At 38.6% G+C, this 16,863-nt stretch overlaps 1 protein-coding gene across 4 annotated transcripts in view; it reads left to right on the forward strand.

Moving 5' to 3' along the window:
• The window catches only part of pam (peptidylglycine alpha-amidating monooxygenase), a 54,191-nt gene extending 39,471 nt beyond the window's left edge, over positions 1-14,720 (forward strand). For all 4 annotated transcript variants that reach the window (XM_085167596.1, XM_085167599.1, XM_085167598.1 and 1 more), the window contains 5 exons: positions 3,726-3,822; positions 4,049-4,099; positions 10,894-11,133; positions 11,351-11,410; positions 12,113-14,720. In XM_085167596.1, the coding sequence (XP_085023722.1) occupies positions 3,726-3,822; positions 4,049-4,099; positions 10,894-11,133; positions 11,351-11,410; positions 12,113-12,291 (627 nt within the window). In that variant the 3' untranslated portion in view covers positions 12,292-14,720. The remainder of the gene's footprint in view (positions 1-3,725; positions 3,823-4,048; positions 4,100-10,893; positions 11,134-11,350; positions 11,411-12,112) is intronic.
• Positions 14,721-16,863: the final 2,143 nt, after the last annotated feature.

Consider the following 16,863-nt stretch of genomic DNA (forward strand, 5'->3'; position numbering starts at 1 on the left):
CGTTAACGAGCTAACTGCGCTAACACACTAGTTCCCACCCATGTAATTGAGCATTGCGTGGCACATCCAACATACTGTTTTACTTTTGTCCATGATGCGCTTACCTTCAGGGTCATACGTCACATGAAAACCAAAATAGTTCGAAACGCCAGATCTGTAGCCACTCGCCTAGTTTGGGAGTCACTGCACCTAGTGCTCCGATTACCACTGGGACCACTGTTACCTTCACCCTCCACATTTTCTTGAGCTCTTCTCTGAGCCTTTGGTATTTTCTTGAGCTTCTCGTGTTCCTTCTTTCTGATGTTGCTTTCATTGGGAACTGCTACATCTATCACTATGGCCATCTTCTTCTGTATGTCTACCACCACTATGTCCGGTTGGTTAGCCACCACCATTTTGTCCGTCTGTATCTGGAAGTCCCACAGGATCTTAGCACTACATGACGATATTACTGCTTCTCCAACCTTTTGGAAGGAAATTTTATTCAGCCGCTCCACCAACCTGTGAGTCTGAAGGTGGTAGGCACTGGTCCAAACAGATTTAATGCCCTGTAATTCCTACAGCTCCTTTAGTGTGCGAGACATGTGCCCTGTGTGCCCTGTTCAGTCAATATCTCTTTCGGGATACCGACTCAGGAGATTACCTGAAAGAGCAACTGCACGGCCTCAAGACATTGTGTTGCATAATTCATCAGAACTAATACAAAGCCATAGCCGCATGCACTCCAGTGAAATGGCCCAATGAGGTCCATGCAAGTACACTCGAACATTGACCTCCATCAATAGTAACGAGAGCAAAGGGGGTTTTGGAATGGCGGGATTTTTAACTATCTGACGCTCCAGGTAGGATGCACACCACCGGCACAAATTCACCTGGATGCCTGGCCAATAAAATCAGGACATTATTCACCCCCAAGTTTTGTCATTACCCATATGCGAGTGTCACGACTTACTCGAGAAATTATTTAATACAAAGCATGTGTCTACATGGCTTCAGGGCGCACAAAGTTACCATCAATTTCAATCCCTTGGTCAAAGGCTCAGGTGTAGGGTGTCGTCACAAGCCTGCTCTAGTGGAAAATCTTCCGTGGGGTGAATCATCCTACTCTTCCCCGGAGTTGGTTTCGGACAACTCTGCATTTGTGGCTTGCAAAAGTATTCGGCCCCCTTGAACTTTTCCACATTTTGTCACATTACAGCCACAAACATGAATCAATTTTATTGAAATTCCACGTGAAAGACCAATACAAAGTGGTGTACACGTGAGAAGTGAAACAAAAATCATACATGATTCCAAACATTTTTTACAAATAAATAACTGAAAAGTGGGGTGTGCGTAATTATTCAGCCCCCTCAGTCAATACTTTGTACAACCACCTTTTGCTGCAGTTACAGCTGCCAGTCTTTTAGGGTATGTGTCTACCAGCTTTGCACATCTAGAGACTGAAATCCTTGCTCATTCTTCTTTGCTAAACAGCTCCAGCTCAGTCAGATTAGATGGACAGCGTTTGTGAGTAGCAGTTTTCAGATCTTGCCACAGATTCTCGATTGGATTTAGATCTGGACTTTGACTGGGCCATTCTAACACATGGATATGTTTTGTTTTAAACCATTCCATTGTTGCCCTGGCTTTATGTTTAGGGTCGTTGTCCTGCTGGAAGGTGAACCTCCACCCCAGTCTCAAGTCTTTTGCAGACTCCAAGAGGTTTTCTTCCAAGATTGCCCTGTATTTGGCTCCATCCATCTTCCCATCAACTCTGACCAGCTTCCCTGCCCCTGCTGAAGAGAAGCACCCACAGAGCATGATGCTGCCACACCATATTTGACAGTGGGGATGGTGTGTTCAGAGTGATGTGCAGTGTTAGTTTTCCACCACACATGGCGTTTTGCATTTTGGCCAAAAAGTTCCATTTTGGTCTCATCTGACCTTCTCCCACATGTTTGCTGTGTCCCCCACTTGGCTTGTGGCAAACTGCAAACGGGACTTCTTATGGCTTTCTGTTAACAATGGCTTTCTTCTTGCCACTCGTCCATAAAGGCCAATTTTGTGCAGTGCAGGACTAATAGTTGTCCTATGGACAGATTCCCCCACCTGAGCTGTAGATCTCTGCAGCTCGTCCAGAGTCACCATGGGCCTCTTGGCTGCATTTCTGATCAGCGCTCTCCTTGTTCGGCCTGTGAGTTTAGGTGGACGGCCTTGTCTTGGTAGGTTTACAGTTGTGCCATACTCCTTCCGTTTCTGAGTGATCACTTAAACAGTGCTCAGTGTGATGTTCAAGGCTTGGAAAATCTTTTTGTAGCCTAAGGCTGCTTTAAATTTCTCAATAACTTTATCCCTGACCTGTGTGTTCTTTGGACTTCATGGTGTTGTTGCTCCCAGTATTCTCTTAGACAACCTCTGAGGCCGTCACAGAGCAGCTGTATTTGTACTGATATTACATTACACACAGGTGCACTCTATTTAGTCATTAGCACTCATCAGGCAATGCCTATGGGCAACTGACTGCACTCAGACCAAAGGGGGCTGAATAATTACTCACACCCCACTTTGCAGTTATTTATGTGTAAAAAATGCTTGGAATCATGTATGATTTTCGTTCCACTTCTCACATGTACACCACTTTGTATTGGTCTTTCATGTGGAATTCCAATAAAATTGATTCGTGTTTGTGGCTGTAATGTGGAAAAGTTCAAAGGGGCCGAATACTTTTGCAAGCCACAGAAAATACACAGAAGGATAATGAGAAAAGTGAGAACACACGGGGGACACAGCTGACAAGAATTAACATGACACCACAGGGAAATGTAAGGCCTGCATGACAAAACAGGAAACTGAGGAACATGACACGGGAGTGGAGGAGAGGCAGACGAGAGGAAGCAAGGGAACACGAAAGAGCACGAGGGAGTGTGAGAGGAGACGAGAGAGACATGACAGACTGGGGAAACATTGATAAACATCACAAGCAGGGGGATGATAGAATGAAACATGAGAAGGGAAGGGAAACCAGACACAAGAACTCAGACAAAATATACAAAGACTGACACACAGAGAGAGACATAAAGGACAAAGACACAAGAGGCAATCTATAATCAAAAAGCTAAACAAAACAACGTAGACACTACAGAATAAACTCAAGCCTAATCAAGTGGAGCTAAACATAAATAACAATACAAAATCAAAACACAAGAAAACTCAAAACACTGGGTCAAATGACCCAGGACCATGACAGTGCAGACACTACACTGTCATGGTCTTATTGTCACATAATGGCCCAACAGGTTATTAAACCCAGGCCAGTTCTCGGAATCAGGAAATGCAATAGGTGCGAACTAACTGCAGCCTTCACTCTATGCATTTTGCCCTTAAATTTAATAAGCAATGGCACTGTAGGATACTACAGTTAACATCCCCGTGAACACACCTAACCTTGAACCACTCTGCCTCAACAATGCCCCGGGACACAATATCATTGAAAGAGTGAACAAGAGTCAGTTTGTTGAAGAAAACCTGGAAATGAGCAGATTCAGTTCTGCTTCTATTACCATGATAAGACTTTAAGTTAATGCTTTTTCTGCAATAAAAAACTCTTGAGTTTCCGTCATCCCAGTGTCCAAAGTATTGCGTACATTCTGAACCACACAGTAATGTACTATACTAAGAAGTGTAATGGTGCGTCATTATGTTGTCTAGAATTTAAGTGACTTGTATTTCTCTTTCAATTGCAGGAGTTCAAAATGCCTCACGATATAGCTGAAACTAGGGATGGCAGTGTTTTTGTTGGGGATGCCAGCAGCAAATCCGTCTACAAGTTTACAGCAGAGAGTAAGTTTATCTTCATCAAAATAATTCTGCCAACTTTTAATTGTTCTAGCAAAATCTATCATACAGTATGTTTGGGTATTAAGTCCAATTTTGATTGATTAATTTATTTCAGACTTATAAGACTTGAATTATGGTTGCTTCTTTGTTGGCTTTGCAGATGAACAGTAGTACTAGGTTGTATACATCAATGATTTTTTTGTTTTAATTATTACCTTTTATTTTCAAGAGTTGCATCATTCTGTCAAGAAAGCTGGAATTGAAGTTCAAGAACTTGAAGGTCAGTAATTGGATACCTGGAGGCAGCAGGTACATAATCTTTGAATCCATAAGGGGCAGGCAGCTATTCATAACAGTGAGTCACAGACATTTAAGATGTGACTTCTAGTGATGCCTGATGGAATAAATAGTGATTTGAAAAGAAAAAGGTTTCAAATTAAAAGTTTCCTAACTTTGAGGCAACCACTTGAATTGAGACCTAATGAGATCAAAGGAAAATGTTGACTGACACTGTTGGCATAGGAAACTGGAATGTGTACTAGCAACCAATGCAAGCAATGTGCAACGAGTGAATCATATCACTCGCTCACATATCACAATCATAGTGTATAGATGGCACTTAAGGGGGGTGGCTGTAAGCTCAGGCGGTAGAGCAGGTCACCGACTAACCTGAAGATTGGTGGTTCAATCCTAGTCTGCTCCAGTCTGCATGCCAAATATCCTTTGGCAAGATATTAACCCCAGGTTGCTCTCTCTTTGAGTGGAGCTCAGAGTAGAAAAGCACTATATACGAACCAATCCATTTGCCATGCCTTAGCGCAAAGGGTAATGTCTTCTAAGGTATATAATCCCATTTATTCATCCATCCATCCATCCATTCGCTTCCGCTTATCCTTTTTAGGGTCGCGGGGGGCGCTGGAGCCTATCCCAGCTGTCATAGGGCGAGAGGCGGGGTACACCCTGGACAGGTCGCCAGTCTGTCGCAGGTCTAACACACAGAAACAGACAACCATTCACGCTCCCCATACAAACACGGGGAGAACATGCAAACTCCACACAGAAAGAGTTGAACTCAGGACCTTCTTGCTGTGCAGCAACAGTGCTAACCGCCATGCCACCATGCTGCCTATAATCGCATATAATACAAAATTCATTGCCTGTATGGGATATTTTTGAATATTAACGTCAGATTAAGGTCACCATGTACCATTGCTACAACCTTTGAAGAATTCCACAGCATGACATGACTGCTTTTGGACATTCTGAAACAGTGTTAAGGTGATATCCATCACACTTACAAGAAAGGAAGTTTAAGAATTCCAAATAGTGAAATTTTCAGGGAAGGCTACAAGGCAATCACAGAAAAACTGTGAAATTGCTTTCCTTCACCTATGTCTTGCGTTTTCCATTAACTAGGATGCCCCTCTTTCTTTCAACAGCTATATACCATTTTTTAGACCTGAAATATTTATATATATGGCAAGTATTTTTTTAAGGAATCAAGGAATTTTTCAATCCAGTTCAATTCTATTTATATCACACCAGATCAGATTAGTATTTGTGGCTTTTATTGTTTTATTTATTTAAAAGGGACTGTGCAGTTTAACATAGTCCAAGTACAAAACATGAAACTGATGTAACACACATAAGTTTATAGCTATTGCTATCCTAGTAACAACCATTGTCCCTTGTTGGTCTTACAATCACAATAAATACATTTTACAATAAAACATATATTTTCATAAAACCAAAATACATCATAAATACAACTACAATTAATAGACAATAAATGAAAAAAGAACAAAAACAATAACAAAAATCATTAAGTAGTTGGAAGCAGTGTTGGGCAAGTCACTTTGAAAAAGTAATTAATTATAGTTACTAGTTACTTCTTCAAAAAAGTAACTGAGTTAGTGACTTAGTTACAATATTCTAAAAGTAATTAATTACTTGAAAAGTAACTATTGTGTTACTTTAAAAAAAAAAAAAAAACGTTTAACCCTCTGGGGTCCAGGGTATAATTGGCCATTTTGAACCACATTTTACCTTTAAAAACTATTTACTTTGCCTTGTTTGGTATCATCCTTGTCAGCACAACCTCACATGTCTGAATTTACAGTTATGTTTTCATTTTGACATACTGTATTAACACAATTGATCTAAAATCAGACAAAAAACATAAAATCAGAGTAGAAAAGGTTATATTTTTACTCTAACAACCATGAACATGTTTAATGAATCATATTTCATAACCTTAAATGCAAATATAAATTGTCAATTTTAAAATCCTATGCACAAGTTTTACAAACAACAAAGTTATTTGCATCCATTTACCTTTCACCTTGATTTTTTAAATAACCATTTCAAACTATTTACAGAACAATCAGCTGTTCTGCATTCAATAAGATGCCGCACAAATAATTTGTGCCACTCCCAAAAAAATAATTTCTGTCCACATAAAGGAGAACATCGCAGGTGCAGGTCTGACAGCAGCAGGTGTATCACTCCTTTTTCTACCTGGAGACAGCAGTCGCCTCATTGTTCTGACACACAACACAAAACTATCCACAACACTACACACTAACTACACAAGACAACACATTAACTACACACTCCAAACATGCTAAACATCACAAATAAAACTCGCTCTCTCTCTTTTTCTGCTGTCTTTCTCTCTCTCTCTCTCTCTCCGTCACTCCTAAAACTTCCCCTGTTTTTTTGGTTTTTGTTTTGTCATAAGCAGAGAGTGCTTGCTAGCGCTGTCCTTAGACAGTAAACGTGACGAAACTATTGAGGAAAAAACGCCGCGTATATATTGTTTATCATGACTCGTGGCCTATCAACACAATTTAAAAACTGGTATATATCATCTTCTTGCTTTGTCTTGTGTCTTGTTTGTGGTCATGTGATTGGCTTACCATGACTACTTTATTCTTCCTCAGTCAAACAACAGCACTCATGCGATTGTTTTGCCCCCTGAGCTCCAGCTGTTGTGCTAGACAGTGATCGTGATTACCGTCCGCGGGAGTGCACGCGTCCAGATTACTTACAAAGTCAGCTACTTCCGTGCAACTGATATAAGATGTGGTAAGCTGAACACAGCTTCAACCGTCTGTTTGTTGAAAAAAAGTAACAGACTGCATTTTCTTGTTAGTAACTGTAACGGCGTTGTAACGATAGGAATAGTAATTAGTTAGATTACTCGTTACTGAAAAAAGTAACGCCGTTACTTGTACCACCGTTATTCCCATCACTGGTTGGAAGTGTGTTCCACAGATGGCAAGCCTCTATTGAAAATGCTGAATGAACAAATTTAGATCTGCAATATGATATCTTGCAGTTGCTGTTCACCATGCTCCTAGTAATACAATTACTATCTTGTCTTTGTGTGTATCTATTAAGACACTCTGGGGCCAGCCTATTTATACATTAAAAAATTTATTTAAGAAAACACAAATGATTATATAGATAGAAAGTAGATTATATTTCTTTAAAATGTGACAATGATGCCACCAAACAGATTATTTATACATTATTTTTAAAGATTGATTATATAAGGATATCACAGGCTGAATTGTAGATGGTGCTGCTTGGTCCAAACTGTCATATAATATGAAAAATTGGATAATACAATAGAATACATAAATAACTGAGCTGCTGAAGTAGGTATATAATGCCGAATTAACTTAAAACAATTCAGATTAGCCTTAACCATCTTTGAAATCTTCTTTACATGCTTATAAAATTTAGAATGTGAATCTAAAATTATTCCTAAAACCTTAAAATCTTTAGCCTTCTTTATTTCTTCATTCCTTAACTTGATTTTAAAATCATCAGATAAACTTTGTTTCCTAATAGAAAAACAGATAGAAACTGTTTTTTTAAAAATTCAATACAAGATGATTATGTTCCAGCCATTGTTGGACATCATTCAGATGTGCCGTTAAAGTGTCTGCTCCCTCACAAGGTGAGTTAGCTGGTATATCTGCATTATCTGCATAAAGCTAGCAGCTAGCTTTTGGACAGTGTTGGGTAAGTTACTATAAATGAGTAACTTAGTTACATTACTAGTTACTTCTATCAAAAGTAACTCAGTTACTTCAAGTTACTCGTTACTTTCAAAGTAACTAGCTACTAGGGAAAGTAACTTTGGTTTTACTCAGAATTCTCTTGTTAATGTGTTGCTTCCCTAACTGGATACCCAGCAAGATTGCCAGTCTTCTAGCTTGCTTACTTGTCACAAGCGCACTGTGCCACCTACCAATAGAAAGGAAAAAATAATGTGCATATTTCCAGGAGAGAAATCCCACGGCTGGACCATCATTGACCGCTGCCATGATTCTAGCCTATGTCACAGCGTCATGTGCGCCTTTCACATCCAACACAAAAACTGCAGTCGTGGTGCTTTCGATTGTACTCAGAACTCGGAAATTGCCTACATCTTCCTAGATGTAGGCAACACCAGACTGCAGATGAGCTGCATACAGGGCTGCACTGGGACAAAAAATCGGCCCATTTTGACTAGAGACTGGCCCGCCATTATAGCAAAAATCATAAAGCCTTTGAATGAAAACAAACGCTGTTGTGACAGTGATGTACACTGTTTTGATGGTATATATGCATCAATCCATCAATCGTTTGTTGTAAGATTCAGATAATTATTTTTTAAAAGCTAGATATTTTAAATGAGAATAAGAAAGTAAAGTATTTCTTTGTGCCCCCCTCTCCTTGTTAATGCCCTACCTGGCCCCCCTGGCAAAACTTTGCTAGAGCCGCCCCTGCACAGTTACCAGCTGTCAGCTACGTAAAAAAAGGATCCTGGTGTTATTTGTCTCTCAGAAACAGTTCATAACTTACCTTCAACTCATTCATGTCACCTAAAAGGTAAACCTGTTTCTCCATCACCTGTTCAGCTCTGATGATTCAGTAAGGACATCTCCTGGCTTCATCTTCATGTCTCCCTCTCACCACATATCCAAACCGATATAGTGACCAGCAGCTTTTACAGCTGTGGCTCCAGCAAACATCAGCTGATACTAGAAATTAATATTAAATAAATTCTAACAACAGCTGATCAAGCTTAAATGTGCTGCTGTTGTTTAACGCCACATCAGCTGGTTTCCTCTTTCTGGCGCAAAGTAGGAGATAAACAAACAAGAGAGAAAAGCCGATCAGCTGATCATTGATCAGTTTCGTGACTGAAGTAGAAACAGGAGAGGAAGGAGGAGAGAATGAGAGAAGAAGAGGCAGCTGTGCAGCTCCAGCTTTGTGTCTTTTTTATTGTAGCTGAAGTACGGGACAAACTGTGCTCCTTTTCACCTCAAAACGAAACGTGTGATATTTTCTCTGAATACGAGACGATTCTGTTTTTTACGGGACGGTTGGCAACTCTAATAATTAACCTTATGAACAAAATAAGCTGTATAGAAACTCCGTCATGCTAGCTAGTACGCAGTACGGAAAAAGTCAGCATAACGAAAATAAACTCCACCTAAACTTGGTTTATATCCCAGAGAGACTGCAGGTCATAACTTCTTACCTGAAGTTCAGTTCACACTCGGCCCGTCGGCCGCCTCAGGTCTCTGCTCCTCCTGCGTCCCCTTTCCCTCATCCACCTGCTGGCCTCCACCACTTGCTAATGTTACTGAATCTGTGGAAGCTCCGCATAGCCACCACACAAAGTAATGAACAATGACCCTATCTAAATCCCAGTAACGACTAACGCGTTCCTGATTTTGGCATAATAACTAGTTACCGTGCTCATTACCACAATAATGATGTAGTTAATAACGCGTTAGTCCCAACACTGCTTTTGGACAACTGGCAGGCAAATCATTTATAAACAAACTAAACAGCAATGGGCCAGGAACAGATCCTTGAGGAATACCCATTCTATTTTCCAACATGGATGACTTTCCTTTATCAACCCTCACACTCTGCTCTCTTTTGAAGAAGATACGACTCAAACCAATCATCTGCTTGCTTTAAAAAAGCTAATTTAGTAAATTTAATCATCTATTTTTATAAGATGATCCCAATTGCAATTTGCAAACCCCTGTTCAAGTTTTACAATTTCAGACTTGGGATTAAACGTCTTTACATGGCCAGGGTTGTTTGTACTAAAATACTGCAGTTGTTTTTTAGTCAATTTCCTAACAGTTAAAATCATATAATGATCAGACAGACCAGTTAATAGATTATTGTATCCTACTGAGAAAACCCCAGCAATCAGATGACCCGCTTTGAGCAAGCACTTTGGCAATAGTGGAAAGGAAAAACTCCCTTTTTTTTTAAAGAGGAGAGGCAGCCATCTGCCGCGATCGGTTGGTGGTGAGAGGAAGAATGAGGAGGAACAAAGAAAAGCTGTGTGAAGAAAGCCAGAGATTAATAATAACTAAGGATTAAATGTGGTGTATAAACGCCTCTCAATATTCAATTCAATCATAGCGCTGAACTGATGTTTTTGACCATTATTACATGGAGTGCCAACTCTTAATTGTCACAATTCGCAAAATGTATATAAAAATCACAAAAACAGCTTTACTTAATCATTTTATTCCTAACAGTAAGCACATTGTGAGTGAAACAAATGAGTGAATAAGAAACACTCGTCATCGGAAGCCCCCAGCAGCCTAGACCTAGGAATCAAAGGTTTGCTTCAGCTGGCATCACAAAGGAAGTAACGTCACAGTTGACTGGTGACACAATTGCCTGTGATAAAAACACCTTTGTTATTGGACTGATTCTTATATAGTGCTTTTCTACTCTCTCACATTTACCCAATTACACCCATTCTCACAAGCACTGTCTCCAAACTGAGTGCTGTCTAACCACATTCACACTCCGATGGATGCATCGGAGAGCAACTTGGGGTTAGTATCTTGCCCAAGGATACTTGGCATGCAGACTGGAGGAGCTTGGGATTGAACCACCAACCTTCTGATCAGTAGGTGACCTGCTCTACCTCCTGAGCTACAGCCACACACTTATCAGTTGTGGTTGCTGGGATCTTTGAGGCTTTACAGAACTGGTGTAAAAGGAACACTGATAACTAGAATATGTCTCTCACTATAGAAATGGACGCCGTTGTCCAAACTAAGGTAAAGCAAGACACATCAAAGACCGCAGCCATCCAAGAGAAGCAAACTGTGGTCCAAAAAACTCAACCACAGTTAGAGGCAGACAAAGAGAGGAAGAGTCCAGCTAAGCTTAACAAAGGAGAGCGTGTACTCCCGGTCATCATCACCACCCTGCTGCTCATTCCTCTGGTTGTTGTGATCTCCATAGGAGTCTTCATTTCCTGGAGGAAAAAAAGTATGTATGAAAACACCCATGGGAGTCTGTGCAGAAAATCCATTCGTTTTTAATATTGAACAACAAATGAGATAGAAATTAGGCCATTTTAACTACTGTTGACTGCACTGTCTTCTTGCTATAGTCAGTGCACATTGTTCTGCTCTGTTTCCTCTCTTGTCTTTGGTCATCTTAACAGTCAGTGAACATTAAAGGTAATACTGTTGAACATTTGCAGATCAACGTGAGGTCAAAGCTGAACCCAGCTCAGTGAGAGGCATTTTGGGAAAAATAAGGGGTATGTTGTTTACTTTACATTAAATATTTAATAAATACCAGACTTTGTTTTTATTTAATATAAGGTTTAAGATACTTCATGTATTTTTTTCATTTGTCAGATATACTAACTACCGAATATATTCAGCTGGATTTCCAGTAGTATGCTCATACTGTAAAGTTCAGCTGTCACAAAAAAACAACAGTTCTGCAGTACCAACAGGCTATGAGAGAAGATCATTTATTGATTTTGTTTTAGCTAAGACCCATTTACTTGTAACCAACACAAATTTAGGTTATCACTCTTCCTTCTTTCTTCTCTTTTGTCTTCTTTAAAAAAATGTTTTGATACTAAACCATTATTAAGGAAAAATATTGTAAAATGTCAGTCATATATAAAAACTTTTAACATTTAACCCCCTTCTGCCCCTTCCTTTACCACATTATGTCTAAAGCAGTGTTCATTCATCTTCATTAGTGTCTGTTGAAGGCATGACCAGGCTAGAAAACATTTCAGAAAATGAAAATAGATCCTCTCTTATGTCATCATCTTATTGACCATAGCTTTACACAGGGATGAATGAATATCCTCAATATAATGCACTGCCAGTGTGTGAACTGAAGCCATCATTCTAAGTTGAGAATTATTTCTCTTAAATCTGTAGATTTTTATCGTCATATTGACATCTTCATTTCCTTCTCTCTGGTATTTAACCTTTACTAGGTAAAGCAGTGGGCAGTCTGAATCTGGGAAACTTCTTTCCATCCCATAAGGGTTATAGTCGTCAGGGCTTTGACCAGCTGAGTACTGAAGGCAGTGACCAAGAGAGAAATGATGAGGACAGCAGCGACTCTGAAAATGAGGAGTACTCTGCTCTGCCGCCGCCTCAGTCCTCCTCTTAGATGTTCTGGGGCCAACTGCAAACCTTCCACCAACCTTCTGCTAAAATTGCTGATGTAGTTATTCATCACATGTGTAACTGTTGTACCAGCTGCCAATGTGTGTGTGTGTGTTATTGTATGTGAAACATATTTTGATAAGTTATTTATTTAATTCAGCTATGGTATTCATACAGCCTTTTCTGGCATAATCTACTCATGTCACAGTGTCACTGATTTCATTTCCCCAAATCAAACCTGCTTTTACTGAGATTATTAACAATATTTTGAAAAATCTGGAGTTGGTTTTGGCCTTAAAATAACAATGCAAATCTGTTAAAAGAATGAGATCATTTCCCCTTTAGCTGTTAAAGGCTGATGTTGGATTGCTGTCCGCCTTCAAAGTCAGTGTTTTTTTTAGCATGCATTCCCTTTGTTTTATTAACAAAGGATTCATCTTGATGGTGATTAATCAGCCTCCAACTGTCCTGCACCATAATGTAGCTCTCACTCTAGTCATTATGGACTTGGCTTCCTCGTCAGCTATATTCTTGCTGTTCATGGCGAAAAAATACTCTGATGAATTCTGTCATTTTTCTGTTTGTCAAGTTTTTAGCAAAAGTGGCATTTCATGTGATATTGTGTGATTTGAAGTGTGAAATAGAGAAATATTGTCAATTCATTTTTTTCAGTTTTATTTATACAGCACCAAATCACAACAACAGTTGATGAAGTGTTTGTAATAATACGCAAGACCAGACAGAGACTACACAGGATGCATTTAAATATCACACTCACTTGAATAAAAATTGCTTGTGTGGTGAAACCCACTGCATATGAGATTTGATGAGAAAAAAAAATTTAATCCTGTATTTGGGAAATTCTTTTTTTTTACAGCCACTGAAATGACTAACTATAATTATAATAATGTATGGTAGCTTTTATATGCCATCTCCCTCTATAGGGAGATGGCATATAAAAGATTTCCTATATCTGTTTTTGTAGCAGCAGAGCTAAATCTGTTTGTTAGAGTAGCTGGTCAGGATTATCCATAATGGACAATGGTGACAACCTGTCCACCAATGCTTCAAATGTGTCCAGTTTGCAGCCAATCACACAGCCAGCCTCTCTAATCAGTTTATTCAATCTGTTGGTCACTATATTATAATTTGATAATATCCCTTAATAAATTACTTGTTCATAAAAGATTGCTTTCTCTGGGAAAGTTTCCCAAATTTAAAACATCTGATCTTGTTTGCAGTTTCAGTTATTGTGTTATCTATATGGTAACCTACTTACTGCCACTTTTGCTGGTCATTGTGCTTGTTGCATTGAAAAGGAAATGTAGGGGGCGGCGCAAACACTGTTATTGTCACCATGACCTAATATGGTTACTTCTACCCTTAAACGCAATGATTTTACACCATTTCATTATCATTTCAATTTTTCACTTAATCTTAAGTTGGATCAGTTTTTTTTTACACGTGATTCTGTGCCTCTTTGCATCTGTCTTGCCTTTTGTTTTAATCACGTGCCATAACAACACATACCATTCATGGGATGAAAATTGCTGCCAGTAGAGCTTGTATCATAGTGATTTTATTTCCCTTCAGAAAATTTTATAGTGTATAAATTCATATATGCCTGAATCTCTGCACTAATCATTCTTTAGAACAGGGGTAGGGAACGTTAGTCCTCGAGAGCCGGTGTCCTGCAGGTTTTAGATCTCACCCTGGGTCACGACACCTGACTCAAATGATTAGGTCATTACCAGGCCTATGGAGAACTTCAAGAAATGTTGAGGAGGTAATTTAGCTATTTAAATCAGCTGTGTTGGATCAAGGACACATCTAAAACCTGCAGGCCTCTCGAGGCCTGGAGTTCCCTACCCCTGCTTTAGAAGAACGACTTCTCAAGCTTCATAACGCTAAACCCAGCTTATAAATATATATACACAAAATATATATGGTTTTGTTTTGTCTTGTCCTACCCAGCAGCCTAAACCAACTGGGTGTTCTGACTTAATCAATAAAAGCATTTATATGTAAAAATCAATAAAGACATATTCAGTCTGATGGCAGCAGTGCGGAACAAGTGAAGTCCAAATTAATGTGTATTAATTAATTAATTAATTAAGGAAAATTCACTGAACACACTTCATGCACATACTGGAAGCTCAAAGATAGTGGAAGAAGACTTTTGTTTATTCAAAATATTCAAGTTTGTTCAGGATTCTGAGGTTTAGTTACAGTTACTCTTTTTTCCTTTTTTATGTAGTCTGCACCACTTCTTTTTGTATTTATCCTCAATATATCATAATGTTTAAATGATTTCCTAACACGGTGCCATGTTTTACATGTGAATGCTGTAATATTAGTTGTGACACACTGGTTTTGCTGCAAGAGTACTATTTTCAGTAACTGTTATTTGTGTAATAAAGTGTTTGCAAAGCACTGTGGAAATCCTGGTTGTTGTGGGATCAGAACACTTGTTATGTGGTTCAAACTGATACAAGAGATACTGAGATGCAAACTGAATGACTACTGCGTTTGCACAATTAGTGACTACATTTGGAAAACCTTTAGGATATGACAAATATCTTGCACTCTTCAAACTCTCAAGCAGCTTTAAGCAGTCTGCACAGTTCTTCCATTAAAAAACAAACAACAAGACAAAACAGAATATAAAATGTTTTTATTACTTAGTTTTTAATATAAAGGTTTAAAATATTTTTATAACAGAAAAGGAAAACAACAAACACAAAAAAAACAAGCAGTTGACTGAAAAACACAGCTTTTTCCCTACAAAGCAGTTCTGGCAATGAGAACATGACATTATTTTCATGAATTGACAACATATATACAGATGTATGAGCAGCCTAGGAGAGGCCTGCAGAAGTTTATAGCTGTGAGTAGGCGCAAACAGGAAAGGAAAAAAAAGGTGTGTGTGAGGGAGGGGGAGAGAGAAAAAGACCCATACTCATTTCGGATAGATTACACCATCTTGTGGTATAAATATTAGCTTGCAACCTTAACCAAAAGGTAAGTTTTTCCATTTTATGAATCTCCTCAACAACGCTCAACCAGTCATCCAGAACAGTGGGGTCAGTACATTAATTAATTAATTCTTCGGGTAAGTCTCCTAAATAAAATGTTATGACGGACCGTTGTTTTGATTTAAAGCCTATAGTCTATTCTATCTTTGACATCTCCCCAAAATTTAGAGAGTTTTCGACAAGACCAGAATATGTTGGTATAGTTTGCAACAGTTTCCCCACAGCTCCCCCAGCATGAGGAATTTCCCCCTGTTTGTTGTTTTGGTGTTATGAAAAATCATACCAAGTTTTTTCAACTAAATTTTTGCCAGTTGGCAGAAGATGAGGTTGAAGTAGCAGTCTCACACATATTGTCCCATTGTTCAGAAGATATAACAGTGGACAACTCTTTCCCCCATCTTTTTTAAATATAATCTGTTGATGTTCCCCTACTTTTTAATATACTCTGGTAGAGTTTAGAGATTATTGACTTACATCCCTTAAAGTATGTTTGCAAAATCAGATTCATTATTTCATTAGGTTGTGTATTAATTTCTTTAGTCACTTTTGAGGACAAATATTGCTGTAATTGTAGGAATCTGAAAAAGTCACTTTTTCCTAGCTCATATATTTTTTTTAATATTTGAAAACTTTGAAGGCCAATCTTATCCATAATTTCACAATATACATTAATCCCTTTATGTGACCAGTTTTTAAATTTTAAATCCATTTGGTTTGGTTTAAACTCATTAAACTCATTCATAAGCCACCTACTTAAGTACCTGAAAATGTGGTTCCTTAGGTTTATTTCTTTTACTCGCTCAAACCAAATAAGCAATGTAAAAGATGCCAAGGGGTTCAGTTCTTTCTGACAAGCTGTTGTCAGTTTCTGATCTCCTATCAGGGCTTGTATTGGAATGACCCCACACATATTCTATATTTTTTTCCATTGGGCCTCACAAGTATCATGTCACCATTGTATAACTATTTTGAGTTGAGCAGCAAAGTTGCAATCTCGGAGACTTGTGTGAGAGAAGCCGCCTTTATCTTTACGAATTAATAATATGATATATTTAATTCTAGGTTTGCACCCCCTCGACAAAATATTAATTTTTACAGTACAAAATAAATAAAATAATCATTTAAGTGTGTATTATTGTGACGTTGTTTTGTCACTGACGTGTTCTATTAACCATTCTGTCTTCGTTGTGAAAATTATGTCTCTGTGTAGGTATACTGGATCTCTCTGTTGTCATACGTGTCTTTTTAGCTGTCTTTGAGAACTTTGTCATACTTTGTCCTTGATCATTTACTTTTCTTTGTACATCTAAGGAGAAATGTCAACAGTTCAAATTCCGCGCAGTTCATAAAGCTGCCAGCTAGGACCAGTTCTCTCTGTTATTGTTGTGTTATTAGCGTGGTATTCAGTGACCTTAATGAAAGCGCAGTATGTCTTATATTTGATTACTGTCCAGACAGCAGCAGCAGTGACACTTTATTATTATATTGCAGATTAAAGTGGTAACGTGGATGAAGATCTAAATGAGTCAGCGTCAGTTTGT

Source organism: Neolamprologus multifasciatus, chromosome 7 (assembly GCF_963576455.1).
Source record: "Neolamprologus multifasciatus chromosome 7, fNeoMul1.2, whole genome shotgun sequence".
Lineage (NCBI taxonomy): Eukaryota > Metazoa > Chordata > Actinopteri > Cichliformes > Cichlidae > Neolamprologus > Neolamprologus multifasciatus.